Source organism: Mytilus trossulus, chromosome 2 (genome assembly GCF_036588685.1).
Source record: "Mytilus trossulus isolate FHL-02 chromosome 2, PNRI_Mtr1.1.1.hap1, whole genome shotgun sequence".
NCBI lineage: Eukaryota > Metazoa > Mollusca > Bivalvia > Mytilida > Mytilidae > Mytilus > Mytilus trossulus.
Window position 1 is genome coordinate 68,938,822 of NC_086374.1, and position 23,369 is coordinate 68,962,190.

The 23,369-nt window shown below is 31.8% G+C and overlaps 2 protein-coding genes across 4 annotated transcripts in view; one reads left to right on the forward strand and one right to left on the reverse strand.

The window, feature by feature from the left end:
• Positions 1-13,248, reverse strand: part of LOC134707880 (uncharacterized) — a 47,952-nt gene extending 34,704 nt beyond the window's left edge. Inside the window, exon 1 of the mRNA XM_063567988.1 lies at positions 13,148-13,248. The gene's annotated coding sequence lies outside the window, so the exon portion shown is untranslated. The remainder of the gene's footprint in view (positions 1-13,147) is intronic.
• The window catches only part of LOC134707881 (kelch-like protein 4), a 64,894-nt gene that overhangs the window by 38,476 nt on the left and 3,049 nt on the right, over positions 1-23,369 (forward strand). For all 3 annotated transcript variants that reach the window (XM_063567992.1, XM_063567991.1, XM_063567989.1), the window contains exons 3-6: positions 9,575-9,675; positions 10,991-11,171; positions 19,389-19,504; positions 22,892-23,092. In XM_063567992.1, coding sequence (XP_063424062.1) covers positions 9,575-9,675; positions 10,991-11,171; positions 19,389-19,504; positions 22,892-23,092 — 599 coding nt within the window. The remainder of the gene's footprint in view (positions 1-9,574; positions 9,676-10,990; positions 11,172-19,388; positions 19,505-22,891; positions 23,093-23,369) is intronic.

Consider the following 23,369-nt stretch of genomic DNA (forward strand, 5'->3'; position numbering starts at 1 on the left):
AAGTCACCAAAACGGAGTTTTTGGCGACTTATTGTTTTTGTATCGTTTCTTATTATTATTATTCTTATTCTTCTCTTTCTGACCCCTTAAACTGTCGTACCATTTTCTTTAAAGCATTAGGGGATGGACACTTGATATTTATTCTGAGTATAGGTCTGCATCATGGGGGTTGCAGAATATTGTTGTTTTATTAAGTCACCAAAACGGAGTTTTTGGCGACTTATTGTTTTTGTATCGTTTCTTATTAAGTCACCAAAACGGAGTTTTTGGCGACTTATTGTTTTTGTATCGTTTCTTATTAAGTCACCAAAACGGAGTTTTGGAGACTTTATGTTTTTGTCCCGTTTCTTATTATTATTCTTATTCTTCTTTTTGTGACCCCTTAAACTGTCGCACCTGGAACTAGGAAGCAGTAGAGGATGGAAACTTTATATTTTTTATGGGTATAGGTCTGCATCATGGGGGTTGCAGAACCCAATGTCCGTGATACCAGGGTGTCATCTTGGCATAATTCGGGGGGCTCAAAGATGGGTGGGGTCAAATTTTTTTTACATTTCTTAAATTTCCTACTGTATGTAGAGTAGATGGAATAATGATTACTTCTATGAATATTTACAGACACATGTCTGCTTCAACATGGAACTTTTTTTATTTCAATAGGGGGTCTCCTGGCATAATTTTAGGGGGGTGAATTTTCATAGAACATTCCAGAACATCAAAGTTAAATTTATTCTAGACACATTTAATGATATATGATGGTATACAATTATGAAGGTAATAAATTGCAGAAGGGGTTAGACTTTGGAATATTCAAAATGGCTGCCGTTACCATGGAAACAGCAAAAATACGAAAATTTTCAAAATGCTTCAAATTTAATGAAACTTATAACAAATGGTGCCTAGCTTCTGTAGACTTGACTTTTGAGGTTGAAATTTTCAAAATGGCCGCCGTTGCCATGGAAACAGCATAAATGTCCAAAAATTTCAAAATTGATAAAATTGATAAAACTTAAAACAAATGTTGCCTAGTATATATGGACTTTACTTTTCAGTTTTGAATTTCCAAAATGGCTGCCGTTACCATGGAAATGGCTCAAATGCAAAAAAAAACCAAATTCTTCATATATAAAGTATCTTTACAAACACTTAATATGGCATCATCAATACCGCAGGACAATGATTTGGGGTCCGTTTTGGTGACTTTTGTGTTAGCATCCTAACACAGGATTACTTGTTATTATTATTCTTATTCTTCTCTTTCTGACCCCTTAAACTGTCGTACCATTTTCTTTAAAGCATTAGGGGATGGACACTTGATATTTATTCTGAGTATAGGTCTGCATCATGGGGGTTGCAGAACCCAATGTCCATGATACCAGGGTGTCATCTTGGCATAATTAGGGGGGCTCAAAGAAGGGTGGGGTCAATTTTTTTTTGCATTTCATCAATTTTCTGCTGTAAATAGAGTAGATGGTATTATATTTTCTTTTATGAATATTTAGAGACACATGACAGCTTCAACTTGGAACTAATTTTATTTCAGTAGGGGGTCTCCTTGGCATAATTTTAGGGGGGTGAATTTTTATGGAACATTCCAGAACATCAATGTCAAATTAGTTCTAGAGACATTAAATGGTACATGATTGTATATAATTAAGGAGGGAACACATAACAGTGGGGGTTGGACTTTGGAATATTCAAAATGGCCGCCGTTACCATGGAAACAGCAAAAATATGAAAAACTTCAAAATCCTTCAAAATTATTGAAACTTATAGCAAATGTTGCCTAATGTATGAAGACTAAACTTTTGAGTTTGGAATTTTCAAAATGGCCGCCGTTGCCATGGAAACAGCAAAAATGTCCAAAAATTTCAAAATGCTTCAAAATTGGTGAAACTTAAAACAAATGTTGCCTACCATATGTGGACATTACTTTTGACTTCAAAATTTCCAAAATGGCCGCCGTAACCATGGAAACGGCAAAAATGTTAAAATATCAAAATCCATTCGATTTAATGTAACTTTACACATAGGTAATTTGGCATCATTGATACCGCAGAACAAACGATTTGGGGTCCGTTTTAGTGACTTTTGTGTTAGCATCCTAACACAGGATTACTTGTTTTATTTGTAACAATAATATACGAATAGAAGACAAGATTTCGTCTTCTTAAAAGATTAACAAAGATGTACCATGATAAATCAACTATTAAACAGTGTTTTATTCCATACACACATGGAGCAATTGCACATATATAAAGACCGAGTTAAACAAGTGTTACTGAGTGAATATGTTTTGGTTTGTTTATTATAAATTTTGAATTTTATAATATATCAAGCTGTCAACGTGGGTGTAAAATTTAATACTTTCTTAAAGGGGCACTAGCTGTCAAATTCATTGTAACCGATTTGACTCAAATTCTCATATTTGGTTTATAACAATGTAAAACATTTATCCAAACTATCAAAAGTCTAAAATAAACAGTTTACAGAGCATGGGGTAGATAATATATAGGTTCGTTTCGTGTGTATTTTAGTCCAGACGCCATCTAATTAACTATCGATTTGACCTCAGATGACCATATAAGCGATGTAAACAAAAATAAAGATACGAATAGATTAAAACAACACGTGCAATTGCATTTTATAGGTCTGTTTGATTTTATTTTATAGATTAAAAAAAGATGTTTCTAATTGTTTTTAACCATATAAGATTGATTTTATGTGCATCGAATTAGTAATCAAATGATTTACCGTAGTTTCACTTTCATTGTTGACATTCTTTTTATTTAAATAACCAGTACACGAACAATGCATGCGTTGTCAATCTCTAGCTAGGGGTTAACTTGAAGTTCACATGAATACCGGTTAGAATGATGATGACGTTTTCACTTGCAAGCGAATCAGTCAAAAATTATGTTTAATCGCTTATTTCAACAAAATTAAAGGAAATTGATTGCTAAAAGCAAATTATTATTTCATTATTCCAATTTGATTAATGATTGATCTAAAAAAAATCATACTTTATTTTTTTATATATATCGTAGCTAGTGCCCCTTTAAGCATATTTACGTATGGAATTAAATTTAAAACGTATTTAACAGATATCTCGTGTACAAATATCTCGTCAGTTGATCTATTTCATCTCTAAAAATATTCTGCGGAATAAAATTAATATAAATCTAAATTTCTGGAATAAAATATGTATGAATTTAAGTTCACTTAAATCAAGAGTTCATCCCATGAAAAAAATGTTTTACAGACAAATATTTTGATAACACTTCTAAAATGTTAAAAGTAATAGAACTTAATATCCGACAATCACATACTCTTGACATTTTGTCTTACGTGTTTTTAAAAGAAATCGGCACCTCTGTGGTGAATCAACTATGTTCGTTTATTATACATGTACCACATTTATGTATATAGATATAGGAAATTGTGTTATGAGTGCCAATAAGACATGTACAACTGTCCGTCCAAGTCACAATTTATAAAAGTAAACCAGTAAAGGTCAATGTACGGCTTTCATGTGAAGTCTGTATACGTTATGAAACGGAATTTTAGCGTAACGTTTGGTTAACGATCAAACGTAAGCTAACGATTGTTTTTTTTTAAACGGCAACCAACATTTCACCAAGACCTGCTAGATTCATATTTCGTAATTAAAAGTTTCATACTTTATTCACCATTATTTCATGTTTATTGATTCAGAAACTTTCTCATTAATTATATTTCTGGTTGTTTCATCTAATCTAAAACTTCAAAAGCTTTTATTACGAATGATAATATCTTAAAGTAAAAATCTGCATACATAATGTTTCGTTATTTTCTGTTCCCATGGTTATAACAAAACATGTGTCCTGTAAGTTTAATTACAATTATCAAATTGACAAATATGTTTACTTGTACCTAGGAAAACATGTTTTAAATGTCAGCGAAAGGTTCCTGAAATACTCGAAGGAGTAAAATTATCTATTTTGTTTTTACGAGCTTTCGTAATCACTTCACATATTAATGTATGCATTCTATAACACGGAACAATGAAACAAAAAGATAATAGCTATGTTGCATGATCCAACAGGTTCAACATTTATTTATCATTTATCTAGATGGATACAAACTGTTTGTTTTAATCTGATTTCATTTAAACTAATGATTTCCCTCATATTTTAATTTGATTATCAATATCAATCATATTTGGTGTTACCTTGATCTTTGACCTATTGGCCCTAACACCAACAGGGTTCTTCCTCGATCCCTATGGCATTGTCAAATCAAGTTTAGTTAATATTTTCTTATGGCTCAAAATACATCGTCTTGAAGGTTAAACTTTGGTATACTTATGAGGTTAAGAATTGTAAATTATCGGTCAGCATAAGTCATATTGAACCACTCACTATATAATATACGTTTCAAGTAATATACGCACAACTGCATGTTAATAAAGGCTGCCATCGATTTCATAATTTAACAAACACAGTCAAGTAATCCGAATTATCTTTGTAAAAAATGTCCTATTTGATTTCAATGGAATATATTTGATACCTTGGACAAAACTACAAAGCATAGGTCACATGTACGAAAGAGACAAGACAAAAAGTAGAGGCCAAGTAATGGATTAAAAATGAAACTACTAAAATCTATTTTCACATACATTATAATCAGTTGTGTTTGCTTTACGTTCAGTGCACATGCATTATTCAATCGTGTTAAACATTTGAACTACAGTCAATACTGTCTTTAAACGGGACAGCCATACACTTTAAACTGGACAACCATACACTTTAAACTGGACAACCATACACTTTAACCTGGACAACCATACATTTTAAACTTGGTATTCCGTTTTCATCTCTAAGCACGTGCAGTTAAAGGGTAGGCGTAATGAAATGTCGACTCGAACTTAGAATGATTTCTTCCGTTTACAAAATCACTGGTATTAAAGAGATAATAGTAACTGCAATTACGATGATCCCAATATGGCGACGGTAGATATAGGTAAAATCTTTACACTCATTTTTCTTAAATGTAGCATGTTTTTTTCAATAGTTACTCAGCTGCAAGGTTTATCTATACCATCACATCATATTTGAATCGTAAAGGTACACTGGATTTGTCTAAGCGCTTTGAAAATTGCCGTCGAAAAATTCGGGATGATAATCGTAACTCGGAAAAAAAGATAATCGTAATTATGGTATTTTAAAATGGAAAGATAATCGTAACTGGAAAGTGTTTTATTGATATTGACACTAAAAACATATATCTGATAGCATGTAATGAAGTTATGTCGATGAATTATTTACGAAACGTTCCAACATCTTATGACATTTCTTTTCATGCATATATTATTAACAGTTCTTAGGAAAACAGCTACATATGTGTATTAATTTATGTTTTTTTTATTGAGTTAAGTCTGCCAATTGATATTTTAATGTGTGTTTTTCTATGTTGTGATGTTATGCTATTGTTTTTTACACTAGTAATTTTGGGGCCCTTTATAGCTTGTTGTTCGGTGTGAGCCAAGGCTCCGTGTTGAAGGCCGTACATTGACCTATAATGGTTTACCTTTTTATAAATTGTTATTTGGATGGAGAGTTGCATGTCTCATTGGCACTCACACCACATCTTCCTATATCTACATACTAGTATATCATAAAATTTAGTTTTTTAATAAATAATGCCGTTAGTTTTCTCGTCTAAAGTGTTTTACATAGTCATTTCGGAGCCTTTTTAGCTGTCTATGCGGTATGGGCTTTGCTCATTGTTGAAGGTCGTACGGTGACCTATTTTTGTTAATATCTGAGTCATTTTGGTCTCTTGTGGAAAGTTGTCTCGTTGGTAATCATACCATATTTTTTTGGCATTTTAGCTACTTCATGACTGTCACTGAAATTACGATATCTCTCAAAATAACTATTATATAATAAACAACACAAATTTAATTTTGAATTATAACAATATGACATCCTTCAAACATTTAATGCTATATAAGAATAGAGAAAGGTTGGGATTTTTTGTGTATTATGAAATTAAGTAACGTGGAGTTCTTTGACAAACATGGATTTGTGTTCTCTTATAGTTTGGCCAAAAGCCCGAAAATGAAGAAATGAAGTTGATGTGGCTTTAAATTGTCTCACAAGAAATACTTATTCAAAGAATGACTGCAAAGTGGAAAATAAAATAACGCATATTCCGCAACATTAGAAACAAACTAATTCAAAAATTCATAAATACTCGGTATATGAAAAGTATGATGCAAACATATGCATGGAAGATATTGTAGAGACAAATATTGAAGGTACTAAACAAGGAACATTTTTGTATTTGCATACTTGCCATATAATCAGTTATTTTCTATTAAATGAAAACAAAAATTAGCCTAACCTAATTGTCATGCACTTTTCTGAAGCACAAACTATTTGTTGTAAAATCTATAAAAATCTTTGTAATTAAACAAGTTCCGACTGTGATGATGTACATGTTATGCCTTCTAATGTAATTTATCAATATACATATTTGTGTGTGTTTTTTTCAGTCCGTCAAGTGCTTCGTATTAAGACTATAGGTAAGGCTAAAAAAAACAAAAAAACAAAAGTAACTATAAACAAAAGTAACAATTAACAAAAGTAACAATAAACAATAATAACAATAAACTGTTACTATTTTAGATCTTTTACCATCCACACTGTTTTATAAAGAAATGTCCTAAAATACATGGGTATTTGATCAAAACATTTGAATTAAATTTTTTAAATCATATAGTATATCAGTATAAAAATAGAAAAAATGGAATCAAAGGGGGGAAAATGGACGGCTATATTTATTGAATTAAGAGGAAAAGGGAAATATGAACACTCATATCTACCGATAAAAGTATCAACTGTTAAATCCGATAATGCAGTTATAAAGTTATGGACGGAAACTTTTGTTCATTTCGCGCAGAATGTTAATATAAACGTGATATTGGAGGCAAAACATATATATGACATATGAAAATGTGGTATACGTGACTTTCATTTTGAGCAATGAATTGACAGGATTGCACTTTTGGGATATGGGATATAGCTAATCCATCCTCCCCCCTCCCCCTAAAAAAACCCCCCAAAAAAAAACGGACTTAAACGCGCACACAACATTGAAACTTTGAAAAATATCTACTTACCACAATAGCTGACTCGACAGCTGCTTCATTTTCCGTATCTTTAACAGGTACATGTATATATCAAAAGGTTAACCAGCTAATAGAAATTTATCATAGGATATGCATGTCACTTGATGATCGCTGTAAAACATCTCTTATATTATGTGATACCTCGAAAGTTTTTGATAGGGTATGGCATAGTGGCCTCTTAATAAAACTAAAAGCGTATGGTATTGATGGAAATCTGTATAAATGGTTTGAAAGTTATATTTCAAATAGAAAACAAAGCGTTTTTGTTTCAAATGCCTATTCGCCTTTTGATCATACTAATGCAGGAGTTACCGCAAGGCTCTGTATTAGGTCCCCTACTATTTCTTATTTATGTAAATGACATAGCTGATAATTTGACATTTATGTAAATGACATAGCTGATAATTTGACAAGTCTAACTCGATTGTTTGCTGATGATACATCTCTTTCTTATTCCAGCAATAATCCTTACACTATAGAGGATGTCTTAAACAGCGATTTAGAACAAATTTCAGTATAGTCTAAAGATTGGCTTATTAACTTTAACCCTAATAAGACAAAGGCTATGATATTCTCCTGCCATACTTCCCCAGATGATATTGAAATAGAATAATAAAACCAATTAGTAGAATTTGTCTCCTGTCATAAACACTTAGGGATTACTTTTGATTCCTATATGGTAAATTCCATACACATATAGAACATATTTTAAAGTGTGCAAGCACGAGATTAAATGTTCTTAAAAAATTGAAATATGTATTGAATAGTAATTATCTTGCTCGTATATATCAAACTTTTATAAGACCCGTTATGGAATATGCCTGTGATTTATGGGATGGTTGTACTCAACAAGAAGCCGACAATTTAGAACATGTTCAGTTAGAAGCAGGGAGGTTAGTAATTGGGTTGCCTGTGTTTGCTAGACGGGAAGCTACATATTTTAAAACTGGCTGGCAATTGCTTGTGAACAGAAGAAAATCCAGAAAGCTCAATATGTTCTATTCTTTACATAATGGGACTGCCCCTGATTATCTCTGTGATTTAATACCCCGCTTGTTGGTCAAGTATCTATTCAACTCACTTTTGTCCCATGACTGTATATATATATATATATATATATAGGTAAATTTGTCCAAGATATTAACCTGTAAGTTTCTTCATTTATTTTTATATGCGTTTATGTCATCGTTAAATTTGACATTTGCATTTTTTACACACAAAATACCATTGAAATGCTGAAAGACACATTTATTATGTTTCAGTTACTATTATCCGATAAAGAAAATTACGATTATCAAAGAAGAAAAATAGTATAGAGTTACGATTATCACACCGAATTTTTCAACGTCAATTTTCAAAGCGCTCAGACGATTCCAGTGCACCGTTACGATTCAAATATGATCTAATGGTATAGGTAAACCTTGCAGCTGAGTAACTATTGACAAAAGCATGTCACTTTTAAGAAAAATGAGTGTAAAGATTTTACCTATATCTACCGTCGCCATATTGGGATAATCGTAATTGCAGTTACTATTATCTCTTTAATACCAGTGAAAATGTAACCCATTGACCTAGCGCGATAAAAATCCGTTCAATCTAGTACACAGCAATGTTAATACCGGTATTATGCATAAACATGTTTTTCCTGAAGATGCATTAAATTTGCCACTGGACCTTAACTAGCCATTCGTCCATCAATCAAACGCTTTTACGGGCTGTCCGGCGATGCAAGAAATATGATAATTCTGATGCACGAAATATGACCAATCTACATTGAATCGATATAATCACTCAAATTTACGAAAATATTTACTCTTTGTATAGACTTATTAAAAGATCTTACACAAAGTTAAACGATATCCGCCGCTATTTAAAACGATTGACTTTTGTTTGAATAAAAAAATTAAAAAGAAACTAATACGAAAAATACTGATTAGAAATCTGTAACTTAAAGGCAAAACTCTGTTCAAACTTTGCTATCGTTACTGAAAAAACGTTTCAATACTTAGAAAAATAAACAATTCAATCACAGACATTGCACGCAACACTTAAAGTGACTTTGATTATCCCACATTACGGTCAATGGTATTTTACGTAATCAAAACAACCAAGATATGTTTCATTGTGTGTAACTTAAAATTTTACTTTGAGAGATGATTTAAAGGAATAACAGATGCAAGACCAGGGATACAGATAGCACCTGTTTAGTCAGTATAGATGTCATCAGTTGAATTGATTTGACATATTGCTGTTATAAGCTATTTAACTAATCATGCAGGTTCCTGTCACAATGTATAAGTAAACTTTTAGCCTAACAAAGGTATAACTTAAGTTTGAGCATTTTAAAATGGTTTAAGTAAAGTTTGAACATTAATTAAGCGTACAATGTGTTTTTTTCAGGTATGACCCGTTATCAGGAATTTGGGTAGATCGAACACCTCTTATTGCAGCTAGACAAAAGTTTACAGTTTCAGTATTTGAAAATAAAATATTTGTTATAGGTAATTATTTTGGACTTAGGACAGTTATTGTATATATATTATATAATAATTACATGCGATGTATGTTTCATTATAATACTTTATTCTGATTGGCTAACTGCACATCACATGATTTTCCATAAGCAATTGCATTACTCAATAAAACTTTTCATTATGGATAACACGTGGTTCCACAATAAAGTGCACAGGTGAATTGAATAAAAAACTTATAAAATTCGTGTTTTCATGACCATAGCTAAAATATGTAATTATAAGTATTGAATGCTTCTTTTGTAACTTCATTTAGTTGTAAAAGCTTTGGCCGTGTGCATATTTTTAGAATGAAGGGCTTCCGCGCTTCATACAAAATGTACTTCGGTCAACGCTTTTACACCCCAATGAAGTTACAAAAAGAAGCATTCAATTCTTAATTGCATTACTTAAGTTTTTACATTTCGAGTATTTCTCCTTGTTTATTGAAAGTATATCACCGTTTGTACTGCAATATATATATGCCTTGGGAACCAATCCGAATTTGGAATTCCCGTGAATAAATTAAAGTTTGTGGAAGCAATCAAAAGAAGGAAAATATACAATGGACTAAAAAAAGGAATTGCAATAGCAAACACAATCAACTTGCTTAAGGGATTTATAACCAAATGTTGTTACTTTAAATTTATTTCAATCATCAGTTTAAATGTATTCTATTATTTTATGCTTTTCAAGTAGTCAAGTACATGATGAATGTTATTACTTATAATAATTGAGCACTTTATAGTAAGCTTTTCCGGGGAATTTTTAGTAACTGATACCAGGGATATTTGAGGATACTAATTGAAAGTTGTAATCCTAGTTACATATTAACACAGTAGATATGCAATATAAGTTATTTACTTTCAAAAAAGGAGAAAACACTGGCTACTTTGGAGATAAACTTGTGATCCAGAATGCTTTCGAAAAATACAATCTAAACATTAAATTGGTTCGAATATTAGTCCTGGCATAAGAGCAAGATATCACAATGGATTCATATTTTCAAACTTTCATATTAGATAGTGAGGAAGAAACGTTTTTATGGTTAGTTAACAATGGTACGATTTTCAATGGGAACTCTTTTTTAACAAAAACAAATGTCAAAGTAAGGTCACCATAAGGACTACAATGCGCAAAACCCATACCGCATAGTAATATATAAAAGGTACCGAAATGAAATATGTAAAACCAATTCAAACGAGAAAACGAACAACATGATTTGTACTTGCCATATATTTCGATTGTGTTGTAAGAGATACAATTGTTTGATACAAGTGGTAAGGTTTACTGTAACTGTTTGCAGGTGGCGAAGGGGACGATGGGAAAGTTTTGTCTTTCTGCGAAATTTACAAACCGGAAGACGATATATGGGAAGAAGGACCCAAACTAATATCCCCACGTTCTAATCTGTGTAGTGTTGTTTATCAAAATGATATTTATTGCGCTGGTGGGTGCTATGGAGGGAAATGTCACAAAAGTTTCTGGTGAGTAGCTAAAATCAAAGGAGGAATAATTACAATAGACTGCTACCTAAATGTAAGTTCTAAACACATTTAGTGAATTTAGAACTATTTAATCGTTGAAGTATTTTATTATCAAAAATAAACAAATGTGTCATAATCGATACATGTTTAGAAAAGCAATTAGTGATACATAAGAATGTAGCCTTCATATTGTTTTCGTTGTTAATTGATTCTCGATTAAAATCCAAATACTCAAATGACATGGTTTGTGAAGATCAAAAATTGGAAAATGAGGTTAAAGAGTAGTTGCATACCTTTTATTTGATTTCAAAGACATAAGTCAATATCGATAGCAGTATATTAATATCAGCGTGTTTAAGGAATTATGAAGTTAAATAAAGTTCTCTTCTATTTTCCAAATGGCCATGGAATCAATATAGTATGAGTTTAAAGCCTATAGTAATTATAGACCATGAACATGTTAAACAAAGGGCGACTGAAACACTGGTTGGTCAGTGTGGTTGTATATAAACTAAATACCAGTTACCTAGTAAATAAACTTATTTTAAGCTTTTCGCGGCGTTCTCTTTTACAGTTTATTTCATATAAAAGTACATGCTAAATTGTGTAGAAAGTTTAAAACCGCAGCGTGATATTAAACATCCAATACTTGACCTTTCGGGTGCAATTCGAAAAAAAGGCCACCAAACGAACCACGAGATAACACTAGATTTTTTTTTGCAAATTAACAAATGATTTCCCATGCGTAGTTTTACAATCCAATTTAGTTTCAAAGTCAAAAGTCAGAGATCATAGTAACAATATAATAAAAATTGATTTAAGTTTGAAGCACCGTACAATTGCACTTTTTGAAACAATCTCCATTATACATAGTTCATATCTTTTCCTTGTGAGCCTTGAACTATTTGATTTCAATATATTATGTCACAGGGAGACTCTATCTAAGATCATTGACGAAAAAAAATCATTCTTTCACTTCGTGGTCTAGCATTGATAGTAAACAAAACATAGCCGATAACAAAGGTTGAATGCAAACGATATGGACCTACGAAATCTATTTTATACATGTAGGAATAGGGCTTTTATCACTTTAATCTCACATTAAGATTTCTTTCATTTTACAATATTATAAATGCTGCTGATGATAACTTACATTTATTTAAACTACCAACCTATGCATTTTAGAAATTTGATGTAAAAAAGGAATAAAGAATTAAAACAAAAATGCATAGTACGCTAAAAGAAAATAGATATGATTCATGATTTAACCATTATGGTTAAAAGTATGTTAACTGTCTTTAAGATTAAGGATTTTACTACAGTTACATAATAAATTACTTATAGTATCTGAGAAACATACCAAATGAAAATATTTAAGCTTTGACCAACACACAACGTAAATTAGATCTGATCAAGATCAAATGAGCTCTTTAGTACAGACATGCACACATAGCAATAATTTCGAATTAACACCAACCATGGTAGTTGATATATTGTGTATAGTATCTGAACTTATAAGTGATCACTGAAATGAGGTTGAGGTAAGTTAAACCCTGTCTGACAGGTATGCAGAACTCGTAAGGATACAAATTACTCGGACATATTAACTTGACTTCGAGACGAACAGTCTTTTTAACAGATTGTTAGATTTCGCCTTAACGCGTGCTTATCTGAGAAGCAGCAAATACAATGTACCAATTTTAGAGTCTTTGATTTGACCCCACGACCTATCGCAGTCGCGACGAACATGCTCATCGTAGATACCAGGCTTTAAATTTTGAGCCCAGACACGCGTAAAATTAACTGTGGAATTTAAAACATTATCTTTCGCCTAAGGGATGTTACAACATATTGAAAATTTCTAAGAACAATTAAGTGCAAGATCGTATTAATGTAGATATCTATATGTCCTTGGTTACAATCTTATACTAATATGTACATTGAATGAAAATGGATTCAAATACAAAGATACGTACTTGTTTTCTTATGCTGGTATAGACTCAGATCACCAATCATTCCCAGTATGGTTTTAATACTTTAGTCCTTCAGACACATTTGCATGTATGCAATGAATCATCGTTTTTTGAAAAAAAATATTTTTTACAAATGGACACTTTGTCTTTAAAGTCTAAACTAATTTTATTCTAATTCATTTCCTTTGTATAAGTCTTAGAGGTTAATAAAATCGAAATTTCTAATCCATATTTTCATCGTTCGTAGCAATATTTCATTTTCGATGTAACGGATGTTTAATTGGTTCTATATATACATGTGTACTAAGCACAACACATTGTCATCTTATATTGTCCTTTCACTCTGAAATCCCTTGGATACTATATCACAATTTCTGTTCCTTTTGATGAATAATCATTAAAAGTTAATATTTTTCCAATAATATATATGACTTATTAACACGTAGATTTATATTAGTTATTGAGTTATTTTTTTTTTAATCTGATGCAGAATTGTTCTTCATTTTTCAATGACATTTTTCAATTATAGTTTATAAATTCAGGAAATCTAAATATTCAGAACGATATTTTTCAACTTGTCTCTCAATTGCGAGTGCCATAAACGTATTTTCAATATTCGATCAGAAAAATTAAATATTGAGAACGATATTTTCCAACTTAGATTCCAATTGCGAGTGACATAAACGTATTTTCAATATTCGATCAATATCAGCGCTTAGACAACAGTATTTTCAATTGGTCTTAGGAAAAATAACTTCACAACGTACGATCACTAACATATTAAACATCGTTAGTCAATAACATTACATTTCACTGTTGGTTACAGTTCTACGAGGAGTTTCCGCAAACTTAGAACTACATTTATTGAAGTTGGTGACAATCTAATCATCCGTATCCATTCCGCACAGCAGTTGTTTCTGTTATTTTTATATTGTAATTTTATTTCTATGTTCGTCATCCGGTTTACTGCTTTAGGTTAAGTGTCTTGATGGAGTATTTATTTACAGTAAAGTATACAAACTGTTGGTTTTTTTTAATTTTCAATGCCAATGCAATTGTATATGCATATGCCGTTTAATCATTTAATTGTAAAACCGTTGCCCATAAAGGTTCTTTTTGGTGGCCGGTTAAGGCTCTTTCGCGTTTTCGCCTTGTAGAATATGAACGGCGAAATGAGATTAGTCAATAATGCGAAATGACTTTTTTCAGAAGCGCGATGCGTTTCATGCAACTACTGTGCATTTGGTAACCTGCAAAAGATGCTTTTAACTATAGTAAAAAAGACACAAATATAAATAATAACCATATTATATATCTATAATAAGTGCATCATTAGTGGAAAAATTCTGTCGGTACTTTCATGCAGAAAAGAAACATTTGCATAGCAAAGATACTGCTTGTAGCTATTTGCTAAAATAAAAACATATTTACAGGGGAGAGCAATTCTGTTTTGATTGTGCATGTTGTTTTCAAAATGTGAAAAAGCGCTAATCAATAACAAATTTATCATAGTAACAGCGGAATAAAAAGTCTTGGTCACAAAAATCAGAATATTAATCACCCCATTACCCAAAACCCAACATTAACTGTCCGCTTGTAAAATTGTACAAACATCCTGTCATTTGAAACCAAAATTATCTGAAATCATCTTTTCGGGTGTTCAGTTTCAACTTGCAAAAGATCTAAGTTCGATGGTCACTGCTATTACTAAAACACAACATAGAACAGTAGACAGTAAGCCTGTCAGAAGAGTATTTTTTATTGTAGATTTTGCTGTTTTCATTAGTGTATAATGTTGTAAAAGAAATGACTGTAACTAAATCCTTGCATTCAAATGATCAAACAATGTATTTGGAGGTTCGAAATGCCATTAGATTTTGAATATTATTTGAACGTTAGTTTGAAATGGAATATGGTCATTGAACTAGTCGGGCTGTTGCATATTTATAATGTTTATTTGTTTTGTACAAATATAGACAAGACAAAGACAGTGTTGTGTGACTGTCATACAAGTGCGAGGTTTAACTAAACAGTATGTGCCTGTCCCAAGTCAGGAGCCTGTAATTCAGTGGTTGTCGTTTGTTTATGTGTTTATGTGTTACGTATTTGTTTTTCGTTAATGTTTTTATAAAAATAAAGCTAGTTTTCTCGTTTGAATTGTTTTACATTGTCTTATCAGCGCCTTTTATAGCTGACTATTCGATATGGGCTTTGCTCATTGTTGAAGGCCGTACGGTGACCTATAGTTGTTAATTTCCGTGTCATTTTAGTCTCGTGTGGACAGTTGTCTCATTGGCAATAATACCACATCTTCTTTTTATAAGCAATAAATCCACCATTTTCTACATAAGAAAATGTCTATACCAAGTCAGGAATGTGACAATTATTGATATGCTTTTGTGTAATTTGTTTGCGCTTTTGATTTTGGATTTTGATTACGGACTTTCCGTTTTGAATTTTCCTCGGCGTTCGGTATTTTTGTGATTTTACTTTTTGATATTAGTATTTTAAAAAACACTATAATAGATGCAACAAAACTCGAATATGAAATGCATGATGCTATAAAGATACATAAGATTTTTAGAAAGTTTTATTGGGATTAGGTAATATCGTTTTTAGGACTTGCAAAAACAAGATCTTTAACTTCTTGTAGATGCAACCAAGTCCTTGTTTCGATTTGTGAAACCCATTAAATCTGTAATACTAAATGAGGACACCTAGTTTTGTGTATCGCTTAACCGTCTTACAGATCAAATCAATCATTATGTCTCTCTACCCTTAAGATGGTATAGAAATTGTATTTTGTGTTTCTGTTATTGGAAAACAAAATGAATTCCGGATGTTCTTTCCGTCATTACTATCGGTTTCGGATGTTATGACTTCTTTTAATGTCTTAGTTACAAATATTATAGACGGGTGAGAAAATTCAATTTCTATTATAAAATCTATTAGCGGTCTTTGATAACTCTAGAAATGGTTGTTTACATCATGTGAATGCTATAAATATCGGCATATTCAATTAGATTGAAATTGAGAAAAATTAAAAAAAAAAATGGCCCTGCTGCATTCACACATACCTATTTCAAGTGTTATCATGGTTATGGTCTAGTCCATAATCTTCTTTATATATGTACATATTACTCCTCATGCATACCAAAATGATTTTATATATGCATGAGACTATAAAACAGATTGATTGATAGATAGATTGATTGATTCCCTAATGTACGGACAATGAAAGTATGTTGGATATGGCAGACATTTGCCTTATAACAGACCGACTATGGATATAAGGAGAAGTTGCAAGGGTTCTATCAAGAACGTGAATATAGCGTTGCATTTCTCTTTCCGAGACAACGATCGAAGTTAACGACTCCATTCTCTCCAGACGTGTCTGTGAACTAATATATCCTGCACCCCAAAATGTACACCCGAAGGCTTTATTGCCGTTCTGCAGTAAACCAAGGTGATCATAACTTTGGACCGTTATCTGAGACTTCATGATATCTCTCGTTCGTTGTATTCCATTTTATTCATATACGGTATATTGAAATTCCGATTCAAGCCAACAATTACAGTCAGGATAGATAAAAAAAAATACACACATATTAGTAACATGCTTATGTAGTTTTTTCTAAGTACAATGCAGTGTTGTGTCTATTCTAACGTTTAAGATTATACTTGAAAAAAAATATAATTTAAATGATATGTGATTGCTTTTCTCTAAGAGTGCGTATGAATAAATACAACTTGAAAGTTTTGTTATGCCAAATGTTAGTAGTTAACTAAACAGTATAGGTTGGATTTTTTGTTTGTTTAATCGGTGCATGTTGATAAGTCCGAACGGTCTTCAACAATAGGCAAAATGCATGACGTACGTATAGTATTACTAAGCTATAAAAAGCCTAAGAACAATGCAAACGTGGCAGCAACCAAAAACAATCACTGAAACACAAAATGTACATGTCTTGAATTGCACGAGACAAGCATTGGCGGATCAAAGGGGGAGAGGGGTCCGGGGATTGGGATCCCCCTTTTTTGGCCGCTCAATGCATTTGAATTGGGATATATAATAGTTGGACCCCTCCCCCCTTTGTCCTGGGTTGGGAACCCCCTTTTTTAAAAAGGCTGGATCCGCCCCTGACAAGAATATGCAATTTGTGACGTGGTTAATATGTATGAGAGCGCTCAATTTCCTCAAAACCTGGAACAGTGGCACAACAGCAAAACATATTTTAACTCCTCTGTAATCTTTAAATATATTTGAATCGGTACACGCAGGTATCATCGAGTCGCTTTCACGTGTGTCTGTCTGTCTTTTTTTTTTTAAGACTACTGTTCTTCTGTTCCAATTAAATGTCGCATGTTCGACATGCGTCACATTCGATATTGGTTTATCTTTTTGCTATATCTCTAATTTAGTCGTTATGTATTTTTTTACCGTTCTCTCCTGCTAAAAATCTGTTTGGGTCATTAAAGTTTTAAGTTTCCCTTCGAAATAACTCAGGTTTTTTTTGGAATTTGTATTTATAGTGATGTATCTGCTTTTTACGTTAATGTGTTAAATTGTTTAACTTATGTGGGAGACTTTACAAAGCTTTGTAAATAAAAACAATGATTTAAAATAAAGGTTAGAAAGTCAGTGTTGTCATTGGTTGCCAAACAATGCTTTAGAACTGGTTCACCTGTTTGTATTTGTATTTACATTTACTGTTTTCGTGACAAACCAGTGGGAAACTTAGAAACGTCGTAATTATTACCCAATTACAACGAATTCTCAGGTGAATTGACTAGTTAAAGCACCACGTTTTGTACTGAACTATTGCTGTGTTATTGTACTGTACTCCTCGTATAAACTTCATTACCTTCTAAATTGCGGATTAATTTTCACTTTAAAGACATAAAATTGTAGAAATCGGAAGTGATTCATTCGCATTTGTATAATTTCCATCGATTATAGAATTGATGTGATTTGAAATATAAAAAAAAGTATTGATTAAGGATGTCATTGCTAAGTTGTATAGAGATCCTTCATTAAAATTCACACAGTTCTTTTAATCTTGGATACAATCAACAAAAATAGAATTTACTGCTTAGCAATGAAATAACCGAATTAGTATATCTGTATTTGATGATTCGATTTAATCTTCGGAAAAATCGGCATAAATACAATTTAGTGGCACTCTCTGGTGAACATCGAATTCATATCAGCAAGGTTCAAAGAAATTTATGAGAAATTCATGTTTATTATTATTGATAACGATAGAAATTTCACCATAAAGTGAAAAGTCTCTTTATTAGGGCAAATATTCATTTGTCAAAATCAAATATGACAAAATAAATTAAGCGTAAAACTACTTTTTGATGAAACATAAAAGACTTGCAAATTAGATCTTCGAATACTCTAGAATCTGACTTATTATATCTGCTCATATATGGAATGTGTTATTAGATAAATGTATATGAAATGCACATACATGTACATGTAAACACTATGAAACATCCTATATTCTAAAACTTAAAAATCATCATCGAAAGTTTTAAAATATTTCAATAAATTTTATGTATTTAAATCACCCGCTTCAAACAAATTTATGAGTAAATCTAGAAAATTTGAAAAAAAGGTAAGAAGAACAATGTATATGTACACACTTTTTAATATACAGACTTACACATAACAATAAACATAATCAGGGGATATGAATTGGAGAACAGTATTGTCGTTTTGAAGCGCAATTTTGTAAAAAAAAAAGTAGCACATAATTTACTATTGGAAGTCATATGCATCACGTCTCCTTATCTTTATACTAAACAGAAGTGTGTAAGTCACTGCCATACTATGATTAGAATGTGTCGCAATAACATTTTTTGTGTTTTTATGTAAAGAACAGGCACTGATGATTAAAAATGAAATAGTTTTATTACTTTCAAAGTACATATAGGAAACTCATGTTTAGCTGAATGCAGATATCACATTGTATTTTTTATCAAACAAACATGCCTGTAGAAATTTAAACAAACGGACAAAAGTAATCATAAAATCATTGGAAAATCAGACCACAACTTCCACGCCAAAATGATCCGAAAAATTAAATCCCAATTTGAAAAACAAACAAGAAAAAACGACACCTTATTCGGAATCATTATGGCTGATATGACATAGAAACAAAATGTGGAATGACCAAATCGCAAGACCAGTATATATGAATCTAATTATTAAATCTGAATTTTTATCTCCATACAGGGTTTTTGAAAAGAATAAATGGAAAGAGTTAGATCGTGATTATCCTCAAAGATTGCCTCATGGCTTGGATAGATTTAGTTTTGTATCCCATGGACGAAACCTGTATTTTATTGGAGGTAAGTTACCACAACATTAACGTACAATTCCTTATCATTTTTGTTTTGTTAACTATAGATTATCGCTATTTTACGAAATTGTCTTTGATCTTTCTGACTGATAATTTCTTTACTCAACACAGTAGAGTGATATGAAGAAATGACGCTAAAAAGGTATAGGATGTACGTGTCGTTGTTAATGAACAACGTGGTCATAGGTAAAATAGCAAATACTGATTTTCATCGGTCATCCCAACTTGATTGCTAATTTCACTTTCGCCGTACCGGCTCAAGCGAGAAAATCAATAAATCAATTTGGTTGAGATGACCAACGGTAATTATAGGTATATAAATCTATTCAACCTTTAAGTTAGATGTTAAGAATACTCGAAATGTTCAGGCCTCCTTTAAACATATTATATTGGCAATGTTACGTGATCAAAGCCAATGTTGTAGAAGTGCTGATACATGTTCGATTTTTAAAAAGTAACCTCCACTCTCACATTCAAATTGTTTTGAAACATTTGCCGACTTTCTTTTTGACGTGCATTTTGTTTATTTTCAGCAACAGTACAGTGTCATTGGATTTTTTATGCAACGGAAATAATATAATCTTATAATATAGCAACTTATTTAGACGCAGAAGATCGAAATTTATAGCTGAAATTTTATTATAGTATCTTCGTGAATTCTTTAATTTCATTTCCGTTCAAATAATGACATAATTCTAATTAAACATGCGACAATTACTAGACTCGTATATGTTTATACTGTTTTTACCGTGTTTTTGTATTAGTTAAGGAAGCGGATTTTCAAATTAATGAATTGTTGGCCTTCGCAGAATATCTGACTATTTTGTCTTATACTTGTAGTTCTAAAGCATCTGAATATAATTGTATACGTGTTGTTGTCGACTTTGTGTACAGTGATTACATATCTCAACATTATAACAATCAACACCATTACAAACGTGACATATTTCATTATTATCTGTTAACTTGATCAGAGAAACTTTATTCTGATGCAAAAGGATTCACGTTTGCTTATCAAACGTATCCATAGTTTGCCCGTTTTAGAATATCAATTTCTAGCAAATGTTTCAATAATCTGTAAAATACATTATACAATGAATCAAATGACAGATAGACCTATGCATTATTCATGGCTGTATTCTAGTGCGATTTAATTGATCCAAATATCGTACGGCGGATAGATAAATGAAAATCACAATAAAATGAATGTATATAGATTATACCACACGCAGGCTTTGCAAATGAAATTATACTCTTGAGAAAGTTGCTTTTTTCAAATTTTTAAACGCAATGAGAATTTAAAAATATTACAACAGATGATATTTTACTATTGTTTTAAATGGGATGCACTGAAAGAATATATTTATGTTATGATTTAATCCAAAATTAAGAGTACAGTTGACAGTTGTCCTAAGTCAGGAAAGAGTTGTGCAGTGGTTGTTATTGTTGCTATTTCATGCCCACGCCTAAGGCAGCAATCATTTGATTTTCTGGGGGAGGGGGAGGGGGGGTATGTTTTTTTTCTATGCAAACTTTTTTTTCGCCTTCGGCGAAGAACAATCTATTTTTTTTAGCGACAAACCGAAAACAATATTTTTTCTATCAATTTTAGCATTACATATACATGTAGTGGCAGCTGAGGGTGAAACAAACATTTTTTTCTCAGGGTCCAAAACAATAGCCCCCCCCCCCTCCATAAAATCAAATGGTTGCTGCCATATATCTGATCTGTTACATTTTACTGCCCCTTTGGTATTTTTTGTCCCCCTTTTACATTACATACATGTAACAATAAGGCCATCCCTGTTATAAAAAAGCGAGACATATAGATTATCCCGTTCCCTTTTCCCCGAATGTGACATAGTAGACACAGGAGAATATTATTCGCCTTGTTAACTAAGAATTTTCAGATATTTTTTATAGTTATTATTTATTATTACAAAGGTAAAAAATATTGTAAACAAGTGTTTCTTAACAGAAGTTTTGACTTAAACCAGTAAAAACGCCCGAGATAAGTATTTTATTTATGACATCTCAAATGTTACTAAACTTCAAATGAAAAGAGAAAAATTGAACTGACGTTAGTTTATAAGGAAATCTATCAATTTGAACTATTTTTCAATTATGAGATTGGATTAACAAGTGAAAAGATATTTTTACATTGCTTTGGTTGTGAATAATGTATCCAATCAAATAAAGATAGTTTGTTTTAATTGGACGTAACAGGAAACCGATATTATCTAATTAATTTTACATTGTAACTTAAAGCTTCATTTAAAAACCAATTTCCATATACAACTGCCAATCTCAGGGAAATTTCTGTTACTCATGAATTATTATAGACACTTGCAATGTATCTATTGAAAAGGATCGTTGAACAAAGATTTGAAATACTATAAAAGCTTTGTGAAAAGTAAAATCACAAAAATACTGAATTTAGACGAAAATCAATTCGGAAAGGCCATACTCACACGGCAAAACCAAATAACAAAACACATCAAAAACGAATGGACAAGAACTGTCATATTTCTGACTAGGGACATGTCGTATGTTAAGCCATACCAAAAGTTGCGCAAATTCCTTTACATACAGAAACTTACTTACATGTGCACGTGAATTAGAGTTAACGTTTAAAATTAGACCGAATGTGGCTGTGGATTTATACATCCAGCACAGCAGATCAAACCAATTTTAGACACCACTACTAGTTTGAGATGGATTTGTTATGAGGCCAAACAAGTATTAAGTTTAAAAGCCTTGAGATCACAAAATTCCAAACAGTTAAAAATTACGTGTAAGCTTATATGCCTAGGCTAAGGATGCCTAAGTGTTTCGAATAATTCGAATAATTCATACTTTTGCAAACAGTAAATGTATAATTAAAAAGACCATATAATTGATGTTCATGTCAATACAAAAGTGCTGACTACAAGACATAGTAGCATAGATGCATAGATAATTAGTTATCAAAGGTACCAGGTTTATAATTTAGTACGCCAGACGCGCATTGCTTCTACATAAGACTCATCTGTGACGCTCATATCAAAACATTTATAAAGTCAAACAAGTACAAAGTTGAAGAGCATTGAGGGTCCAATATACGTTACCAACTTTTCTGCACCAGATGCGCATTTCGACAATACATGTCTCTTCAGTGATGCTCGTGGCCAACATATTTGAAAATCCAAAGCTTATTAAAAAGGACGCTATTAACCAAAAACGGACAACCATAAGAGCTAATGCCGGCCAAGGTAGCTAAAACGTTGAAGCATAAATTATCTCCAGTTATTGTGAATGGTATATTTCGATTCCATGCAAGTTTGCACACGAGATAATCATTCGCATATCTACATTCGAAACATGTATCATTTAACAGGAGTATCCTCAAAAATGGAAAAGGCCAGCAATAAATATAGATTTATGACAGAGAGGAGGATGCATTCATACACTACGAGTGTGTCTGCTTTAAGTAGAACAGAACATGGAACCGATATTGTTGGTGAAATGATTTCTCCCTGGCATAACCAGTTACCAGCAATGACTTATGGGAGACACAGCGCTGGTGCTATAGTAATAGGTGAGAATTGTGAAAAGTAAAATTAAAAAAAATACTGAACTCCGAGGAATATTCAAAACAGAAATTTCCTCATAAAAAGGCAAAATCAAAAAATTAAACACATCAAACAAATGGAAAAACTTTAATTTAATAAGTAAACCCAAATTTAGGGTCAGATTTATTTTAATTTTAAACGTAGAATCATTCGGTGATAATTTTAACAGTAGTAAAAATATTGTTGTATGAAATTGACCTCCCTCTATTACTGACTAAACAGCAAAAATAATGTGTTTTTATT